At 44.7% G+C, this 10,512-nt stretch overlaps 1 protein-coding gene across 1 annotated transcript; it reads right to left on the reverse strand.

The window, feature by feature from the left end:
* Positions 1-7,805: 7,805 nt before the first annotated feature.
* LOC101613606 (olfactory receptor 4F3/4F16/4F29-like) lies at positions 7,806-8,744 on the reverse strand. Its single transcript, XM_004672539.2, has one exon. The coding sequence runs from the start codon at positions 8,739-8,741 to the stop codon at positions 7,806-7,808; it is 936 nt and encodes a 311-aa protein (XP_004672596.2). The 5' UTR covers positions 8,742-8,744.
* Positions 8,745-10,512: the final 1,768 nt, after the last annotated feature.

The following is a 10,512-nucleotide window of genomic DNA, read 5'->3' on the forward strand; positions in this document are numbered from 1 at the left end:
GACAATGCTCAGGAACAGGCTAGGCAAAATATTGAGAATGGACATCCAGAATGGACAGTGGATATGCTTTTGGGGCTTGGCCCTTACATGGCTAACCAAGTTAATTTCCCAATTGAAGTTTACCAACAAATTAATAATGTTCACTATTGGGCCTGGAAGGAAGTCTCTAATAAAGGGGAAGTAGCCGGTAACCTGACTAAAATTATACAGGGTCCCACAGAACCTTTTGCAGATTTCGCCGCCAGACTGGTGGCTGCCGCAGAAAAAACCATTGGAGCTGCAGATCATACTGTGCCTTTTGTATTGCAATTAATCTATGAACAAAGTACAAAAGAATGTCAGCGAGCTATAAACCCAGTTCGGAAACAGGGACTGGAAGCCTGGGTTAAAGCCTGTCGAGAAATTGGGGGGCCACTCTCTAATGCTGGCCTGGCTGCCGCAGTCCTCGCAGCCACTAAGTCCCAACAGGCTCAGAAAAATAAAGGGTGCTTTAAATGTGGGCAGCTAGGACACTTTAGACGCCAATGCCCCAGAGCTGAACAATCCGCCCCGCCGGTAAAGGAGGGGTGGAAGCAGAGACCACCGGGTACCTGTCCGAGATGTAAGAAGGGCAAACATTGGGCAAATGAGTGCAGGTCAGTAAGAGATATTAATGGTCTACCTGTACCCCCCCTTCAATCTACTCAGGACCAAAAAAACGGGATGAAGGGCCCCCGTCCCCAGGGCCCACAAATTTATGGGGCATTGCAGACCCCGGCCCCGGCGCTGGGCCCGCCTCCGTCCTCTCATGCAGGAGAGCCACGTCAGGCTCCGCAGGGCTGGACCTCTGTGCCGCCTCCGGATTGGTCCTAACCCCTGAGATGGGGATCCAAGCCCTGGAGACCGACGTTTGCGGCCCTTTACATAAAGATACTGTGGGGCTTCTTCTGGGGCGGTCGTCATCAACCTTGAAGGGGTTAATTGTCTTTCCTGGAGTCATTGACCCTGACTTTACAGGCGTCATTAAAGTCCTCTGCCACTCCCCTTATGGGACGATCTCCATTGCACCGGGGGATCGTATTGCTCAGCTGTTGGCTTTGCCCTCCACTCATTCACAATTCCCTGCTGAACAGAGGGAAAGGGGGACAGGATGTCTTGGGTCCACAGGGGTGGACCTGGCCTGCTTGTCATGGGAATTAGATCAGAGACCTCTCTTACAGTTAATCATTGAAGGCAAGATGTTCTCGGGCTTAGTCGATACAGGTGCAGACAGGAGTATTATAAAACTAGACTCCTGGCCAAAGTCTTGGCCCCTTCAAAGATCCTCTCAGACCCTTCAAGGTTTGGGGTATGCAGAGACACCCCAGATGAGTGCAAAAGAACTAACATGGTATACTGATGAGGGGCAAAAGGGAAAAATACAGCCTTTTGTATTAGCGGTCCCTATCAATTTGTGGGGAAGGGATGTTCAATCCCAGTTGCGCCTCCGCTTGACTAATGACTATTCGGAGGCTAGTAAAAATATGATGAAAATACAAGGCTTTGTCCCAGAACAGGGACTAGGAAAGTTCCTTCAGGGGCGCCCCGATCCAATTATTCCCAAAGAAAAATTAGACCATAATGGATTGGGTTTTTCTTAGGGGGCATTGAAAATGCTGCTTCCAAAAGAATTCAGGTGCCCATCCCTTGGTTAACTAACAAGGCGGTTTGGGTCCCTCAATGGCCCCTATCACAAGAAAAATTGGAAGCCGCAAAACAGTTAGTACAGGAACAGGTAGATCTGGGCCATGTGGAACCCTCTGTTTCTCCTTGGAATACTCCAATATTTGTAATTAAAAAACAGTCAGGTAAATGGAGGCTGCTCCATGACCTGAGAGCAGTCAATGCCCAAATGCAGGTTTTAGGACCTGTTCAGAGAGGCCTGCCGGCACTTTCTGCCTTGCCCAAGGGCTGGCCAGTGATGGTCTTAGATATTAAGGATTGTTTCTTTTCCATACCGCTTTGTCCACAAGACAGGGAACGTTTTGCTTTCACTCTTCCCTCAGTCAATCATGAGAGGCCGGATGCTCGTTTCCAATGGTGTGTGTTGCCTCAGGGAATGGCTAATAGCCCTACTATGTGCCAATTATTTGTAGACACAGCCTTGGCCTCTGTCCGTCAAGAGTTCCCTTCTCTCCGTATGATTCATTATATGGATGATATTTTGTTGACAGCCCCTGAGTTAACAGTTTTACATGCCTCTTTTCAAAGAGTTGTTCAAGCATTAGAGAATCATGGCTTGCTGATAGCCCCTGAGAAGGTTCAACAGACAGATTCTGTTACTTTTCTGGGGACCATCATTGGCCCTCATTCTGTGGGGCCACAGAAGATGTGTATACGGACCTCTCATTTACATACACTCAATGATTTTCAAAAGCTGCTGGGAGACATTAATTGGCTGAGAGGTTTCCTTCATGTGCCTCGCTCGGAATTACTGCCTCTTTTTTCTATTCTTGAAGGCAACCCTGATGTCTCCTCTCCTCGTACGCTTACGCAGCCTGCCCGTGAGGCCCTTACTAAGATTGAAGAGGCGCTTAGTAAAGCACAACTTGATAGATTTGATCCATCTAAACCATTACTTTTATGTGTCCTTAAGACTAAGGATGTCCCTACAGGGGTACTTTGGCAGGAGGGACCGCTGTTGTGGCTTCATGGACACTCTTTAGGGGCTCGCACTCTTCAGTATTTCCCACAGTTGGTAGCTCAGCAGGCCTGTTTGGGGCTTAAGTATTGCTTAGTACATTTTGCAAAGCTGCCTGATAAACTTATCATTCCCTATACTAAGGAACAAGTAAAAGTTTTGTCTGGCACAGTGGATGATTGGAGCATTCTTACGTGTGCCTTTCCAAATGTCATAGATAATCATTACCCAAAGAGCCCTATTTTGTCTTTTGTTGAAAACAATTTGGTTTACTTTCCTAAAATCACTGTTTAGGAGCCTATTACATCAGCCCCTGCCATCTTTACTGATGGCTCAAAGTCTGGTCGTGGGGCCTACCTGGTACAGGGATCGGAGCCTATAGTAAGAATGTTCAGGCCTGACTCTCCTCAGATTGTTGAATGCTTAATAGTCTTGGAGGTATTTCAGACATTCCCCACTTCCTTTAATTTGTTTACAGATTCCTTGTATGTGGCCAATGCAGTGGCTAATTTAGAGATCGCAGCTTCAGTTCGCTCCTCTAGTTCAGTGTCCAATATTCTATTACAACTTCAATCTTTAATTCAGCAGAGAACTTGCCCATTTTATGTTTCTCATATCCGAGCCCATTCATTACTGCCTGGACCCCTGTCACAGGCTAATGACCTGGTAGATCGGGCTAACCAGGCTGGCCATGGTTTCCTTAGGAGATCCTAAGGCTTCAGCTATAGAATTTCATAGATTATATCATGTACCTGCAAATACTTTAAGACTCAAATTTCTCATTTCTAGAAACGAGGCTCGAAACATTGTAAAGTCTTGTCAATCTTGTGTTACCTTTTTGCCTTCCCCACATGTGGGCGTCAACCCTCGGGGCCTGCACCCTGGAGACCTTTGGCAAATGGATGTAACACATCTTCCAGAGTTTGGAAGATTAAAATACCTACATGTTTCAGTGGACACATGCTCCGGTATTATTTTCGCCTCACCATTGGCAGGCAAAAAGGCCTCTCATGTAAAGACTCACTGCCTAGAGGCCTGGGCTGCTTGGGGAAAGCCACGCCATTTAAAAACTGATAATGGCCCAGCATACACATCTGCTGGTTTTCGAGCCTTTTGTGCTCAAATGCAGGTAACCCACACCACTGGCCTTCCTTATAACCCAAAGGGCCAAGGAATAGTAGAAAGAGCTAATAAGACCTTGAAAGCTCTTTTATTTAAACAAAAAAGAGGGATAGCCAAAGACGCTACTCCCAAGGAAAGAATATCTTTAGCTCTTTTTACACTCAATTTTTTAATTTTGGATTTCCATGGTGACAGCGCAGCTGATAGACATGGAAAATCTCTAACTTCTGTGCCGAAAGAAATGGTGATGTGGAAAGACGTCTTGGATAATAAATGGAAAGGACCGGATCTTGTGATATTAAGATCCAGGGGAGCTGTTTGTGTTTTTCCACAGGACCAAGATTCTCCGCATTGGGTTCCGGCTCGCTTGGTGAAAACAATTACCCGACCCCAACAGGAGGCTCCTGGAGACGGAGATGCCTACCAGGATGGAGAGAAGGATGGAGAAAAAGAGAGCCTTATTGATGATCCTCATCCTGTGCCTGGAATGTAGGGGAGAACAGCGTTGGGGCATTATGTCTACATTTCCCAAACCCATGCCAGTATGCCACTCTGCTGTGGTTTTTCCCCGTTTCTTTACAACAGAGAAGGAACTGGGTCTTCCCATGGTGAGGAAAGACACCTCTTCCATTTCTATCGGAGAACAGCGGAGTTTCCAGGCATCGGGGACATTGTGCTTTACGCTTGATCCGACTTATGAGGACTGTATGGTCTTAAAGAAACAAGCCTTTGCTTGGTTCCACAGGGACATGATTTGGGAAAGAAATGACCAACAGAGACGTAATGATTGGTATGGTCCAGAGAATAAGACTTCCCAATATAAATTTGGTAACTATACCTATACTGAATTGGCAATCTGGCTTAATGGAACATTTCTGGTTGGTGTAAACATATCAGACAAAGCATACCAACCACGACTTGCTCCTCATTGTTGGGGAAGTGATGAAGGGGAAACCTGGCCGTGGTCTGACTGTCAGTCTACCGGTGTTGGCTGGACGAGTAAGGAAAAACTCTTTAATTTCTCCCCGGACATGAGGGGTCCCCATCCCTATCCGGCCTTATGGACTGGGGGATTTTTCAGACAAGATAGAAGGTATAATCCATTTTCAAAGTGGATTTTGTGTGGAACAAATGGAAGCTGTACTGATTTCACACCTTTTGTGTTATTACAGGGAGGACAAGTTGCTTGTAATAATGTGACTGCAGTCTTTAGTGAGAAGGAGCAGGTGGTGGAGGAAGCTGATGAGAACTGGGATGCCTTATACAAAACTATCAACACCACAGGGGGAATTATGAGCATTGGACATGGGTGCCAAACTAACGCAAGAAATGCTACTTTCTCCCCGGCACCAGTTTGCGTTCACCCACCGTTTATGTTTGTACTCAGTAATTCCTCCTTCAGTAGCTGCTCCAATACCTCCTGCCTCTTGTCCCAATGCTGGGTCCAAAGTTTAAAAATGCTATGGTCCTTAGGGTCCCTCGTTGGGTCCCTGTGCCTGTGGAAGCTCCCAGCACGCTGACTTTATTTAGAAAAAAAAGGGATTTTGGCATCACAGCAGCAGTTATAGCAGCCGTGGCTGTGATAGCTGCTGCCGCTACTGCGGCGGGTGTGGCCATAGCTTCCTCAGTACAGACGGCTGAAACTTTGAATAACTTGGCTACTTCTACCTCAGAGGCCTTAGACACTGAGACAGCTTTAAATTCTCACTTAAAGGGTGGTATCCAAATTTTAAACCAAAGAATAGATTTAGTCCAAGAACAGGTTGATGTCCTTTGGCAGCTAGCTCAGCTGGGATGTGAATGGAAGTATAATGCATTGTGTGTTACTAGTGTCCCTTATGAAAACTTCACCAGAGCTGCTAATCTGTCTCGTAGTTTGTCGCTAGCCCTCTCGCAAAATTGGTCTAAGGAATTTGATAGGGAATTGGAGGAATTAAGACAAGCTATAGTACATATTAATTCCACACGAGTGGATCTTAGCTTGGCAGAAGGCTTTACTTCTTGGATATCATCTGCATTCTCCTATTTCAAGGAATGGGTAGGAACTGGAATGTTCCTGGTGTGCTGCTTAGGAGGGTGTGTGCTTTGCCTATGGTTGGTCTGTCGCCTGCGAACCCAAACTAGGAGAGATAAAATGGTCATTTCACAAGCGCTCGCTGCCTTAGAATGTGGCTCCTCTCCCCAAATCTGGCTGGCAGCTTTAAAAGACAAATAGCTTCCCTGGCCCTTGCACCCTCAGGGTCTCAGAGTACCCATTGCACGAGGATGGGCAGGAATATGGTAGCTTTCGTTTGACCGCCGCCTTTGCACTCTCAGGGGACCTGTCCCATTGCACTGAGGAAGGGGAGGTTGGACTTCTTCCCTTGATCGGTCAACACATCATGAGGTGCGGACCTGATCGGGAAGGCATGTTTTCTATTTACGCTTGGCCATTTTATTAAACAAAAAAGGAGGAGCTGCAGGGAGCGGCTACAGACGCCATTACAAGATGGCGCTGACTTCCTGCTGAGAGTGGTGACGAACAACCCCCTACTTGGTCATATCCTGGCGACAGTCTTGCTTGATGCTGCGCGTGCACATGATGTAATGCATCCTGGGCCTATCCCGTGGCCCTGGGTGATGGGGGAGCAGGTGGCGGCCAATCTGTAGGTGTCTAGTAGTATTACACCCTATAAAAGCAGCTACACTCCTGCGCCCCGGCCCCTCGCCATCAACCTTTTTGTTAACCAAGAGGCTCTCCAATAAAGTGTGATCGAGAAGGATCCTTGTTTGCTGGTCGTGCTTTTCCTGCGGGTCAGGGGGCTCGCAGCAGGCATGTAACCATAGACCCGTGAATGTGTGTTAAGATTCTGAATTATGGGCTGGAGAGACGGTTTATCGGTTAAGCGCTTGCCTGTGAAGCCTAAGGACCCCGGTTCGAGGCTTGGTTCCCCAGGTCCCACGTTAGCCAGATGCACAAGGGGGCGCACGTGTCTGGAGTTCGTTTGCAGAGGCTGGAAGCCCTGGCGCGCCCATTCTCTCTCTCTCCCTCTATCTGTCTTTCTCTCTATGTCTGTCGCTCTCAAATAAATAAATAAATAATGAACAAAAAAAAATTTTAAAAAAAAAAAAGATTCTGAATTATTTCCTAGTCAGGCAGGCAACCAAAAGAGGAAATTGGATATATGGGAGGTAGAGAACAAATTTAAAATTGTCCCAGTTCTACCATGATTTATAACTACTACATGCACTAATGCCAGAAATTTCCACCCACAAAAAAGAGACAAGCTGGGGCTGAAGAGATGGCTTAGTGGTTAAGTGCTTGCCTGTGAAGACTGAGGATCCAGGTTCGAGGCTTGATTCCCCAGGTCCCACATTAGCCAGATGTAAAAGGGGGCACACACATCTGGAGTTCCTTTGAAGTGGCTGGAGGCCCCCTGGCACACCCATTCTCACTCTCTCTATCTCTCCCCCTCTCTCTGGCTCAAATAAATAATAAAATAGATAAATAAGGGATGGAGAGATTGCTTAGTGGTTAAGCTCTTGCCTGTGAAGCCTAAGGACCCCCTTTAGAGGCTGGATTCCCCAGGACCCACGTTAGCCAGATGCACAAGGGGGCACAGGCCTCTGGAGTTCTTTTGCAGTGGCTACAGGCCCTGGAGTGCCCATTCTCTCTATCTCCCTCTTTCTTTTTGTCTGTCACTCTCAAATAAATAAAGATAAACAAAAAAAAAATTTTAAAAGAGAGAGAACGTTTCCCACTAAGAGCCTTAAAATGCATTCCATCTTCTGTGTGTCTGAGAGCTTACTTCTTATAAGTATTATTATGTAGGAATTAAGGCTCTGGATTATAGTAGTCTTTGACAAATTCATATAAAATTTCTTTTTTGTTTTTAAAAGGAATTTTCAGTCTCTTCAAAATAAAAATCAAAGTAGCACAAGTATCAGTGTAGATACACAAATCCAAGAAGAGGAAAATAGATTTTTCACTGAGTTTATCTAGAATTAATTTATGTCCAATGAATACTGTTCATGATGCAACCACTTAAGATATAGTCTTGTATCTCAGTAGCTGTCTGCACACTCTCCTCATTGCCACTTTCATCTCTTGGTTCCTGAAGGTGTAGATCACAGGATTCAGAAAAGGAGTGAGGACTGCATCAAATAGGGCCAGAAATTTATCCAGGTGTATGGAGGGAGATGGCCAAGTATAGACAAATATCAAAGGACCAAAAAACAGGACTACCACAGTAATATGAGCTGACAGTGTAGACAGAGCTTTGGAGGAACCACTTGAGTGTTTCTGAACAGTGACTACTATGACAACATAGGAGATGATCAGGATGACGAAGGAGCCCACAGAGATGAATCCACTGTTGGCTGAGACCATTAATTGCAGTTGGTTGGTATCTATGCAGGCAAGTTTGATAAACCTTGGTAGGTCACAGTAAAAGCTGTCTAACACATTTGGGCCACAGAAAGGTAAATTTACCACAAAGGCCAGTTGAACTCCAGAATGCATAAGGCCAACCACCCAGGCAACCACTAAAAAGAAGATGCACATTCTTGGGCTCATGATGGTCAGGTAATGGAGAGGCTTACAGATGGCCACATACCTGTCATAGGCCATGGCTATGAGCAGCACTACCTCCACACCACCAATGACATGGATGAAGAAGATTTGAGTGACACAGCCCCTAAAGGAGATGACTTTGCACTTCCTGAACATGTCATAAATCATCTTTGGACAAGTGACAGAAGAAACACCTAAGTCAATGAAGGAGAGGTTGGCCAACAGAAAGTACATGGGAGAGTGCAGGTGAGGGTCAGAAGCCACCGTGAACACGATGAGGGAGTTTCCTGCCATGCTTGCCACATAAAACATGGAGGAGAAGACAAAGAGGAGCAGTTGGATATTCCAGGAGTTGGTGGCTCCCAGGAACACAAACTCTGTCACCACAGAGTGATTCCCTCCTTCCATTGGCTTTGTTGACAGTGCTACCTGAAGGAGAGCAGGAGCAGCTGTAAATTGCAATTATGTTAATAGAAGGATGGAACTCAGTGTTAGGAAATTCTGTTTGTACTTTAGCTTAAAGAATACAGACCAAAAAGCATATGAACAAGTGCTATGCATTATTACTCAACAGGTAAATAAAATGTGAATACCACATATCATTTCACATTTTTAAAAAGCCTTTACCAAAGGGTTAAAAGATAATATGTATGAAATAGTTCTGAAATAAGAAAACCTTGTACACTATTGTTGACCATACAAATTAGAACATACATTAAGGATGAAAAATAGAAAAATGGGGGTGGGGTGGAGGGATGGCTTAGCAGTTAAGGCATTTGCTTGCAAAGCCAAAGGACTTCACTTCAATTTCTCAAGACCCATGTAAGCCAGATGCACAAGGTGGTGCATGCATCTGGAGCTCGTTTGCAGTGGCTGGATGCCCTGGGGCACCCATTCTCTCTTCTCTCTCTCCCCCCCCTCTCTCTCTCATAAATAAATAAAAATAAAAATATTTTAAAAATAGAAAAATAGCCCTACATGTATAGCTCAGCTATATATTTGTTGACTAATGTAATAGGGCCCTAGAATTTTCTAAGCAGTACAACATAAAAGAGAGACAGAAAAAAAACATTCACCAATACCACTTTTGAGGGGATATAGGCAAAGGAATAATACCACTAAGTCCAAACATCTTCCCATTTTCATTGTAGTATCACTTACAGTAAGTAATATGTAAAAACATATTCTTCAGCCTTTAAAAATAAAGGAAATCCTATGTTTTGTAATAAGATGAATAAGCTGCAGGTCATTTTACTAAATGAAATTGAAGTAACAAAGATGACTGGAGAACTCATTTATGTGATGAATCTGAAGAAGTCATGCTGATAGAAGCTAAGAATATTATGGTGCACCAAGAAAAAATGAAGTGCGATGGAAAAGCAGTGTAAGAAAATGTTGGTCAAAAGACTCAAATATTCTATCAGACTGGATAGATGTGCATCAAGGTGATTATAGTAAAAATAATAGTATGTTGTATGCTTAAAATTTGCCGAGGGGCTGGAGCGATGGCTTAGTGGATAAGGCACTTGCCTGTGAAGACTAAGGACTCATGTTTGACTCTCCAGGTTCCACATAAACCAGACACACAAGGGGATGCAAGCACACAAGGTTCCACATGTGCACAAGATGGTGCACACAACTGGAGTTCTGTTGTAATGGCTGGAGGCCATGGCATGGCCATTCTCCAATTTCTTCTCTCTCTCTCTCTTTCTCACTCTTATTTTTAAAAATGCAGTCTGGGCTGGAGAGATGGCTTAGTGGTTAAGGTGCTTGCCTCTGAAGCCTAAGGTCCTATGTTCTACTCTCCAGATCCCACCTTAGCCAAAAGCACAAATGTGAAGCAAGTGCAAGGTCGCACATGCCCACTAGGTGGCACAAGCATTGGGAGTTCAATTGTAGTGGCTGAGGCTCTGGTGCAATCTCTCTTTTCTCTCTAAAATTTAAAAAAAAAAAAAAAAAAATATTGCCTGTTGGGCTTGCCTCAAAAAAAATTCTAATAGGATAGATTTCAATGTTCTCAAAGAAAATAAGTACATAGTGAATATACTCACCAGTTTCATTTAGTCATTTCACCATGTATAGATAAATCAAACATCACGTTGTACACCACAAATATATGCCAGTTTTATTTTTAATTATAGTTAGCATAGCTGAAGATGTAGAAACACCTACTATAATC

The sequence above is a fragment of the Jaculus jaculus genome, chromosome 8, assembly GCF_020740685.1.
Source record: "Jaculus jaculus isolate mJacJac1 chromosome 8, mJacJac1.mat.Y.cur, whole genome shotgun sequence".
Classification (NCBI taxonomy): Eukaryota; Metazoa; Chordata; class Mammalia; order Rodentia; family Dipodidae; genus Jaculus; species Jaculus jaculus.

What these genes read in the sequence shown, in the direction of transcription:
- LOC101613606 (XM_004672539.2), bottom strand. Translation starts at nt 8,741, where the DNA reads ATGGAAGGAGGGAATCACTCTGTGGTGACAGAGTTTGTGTTCCTGGGA.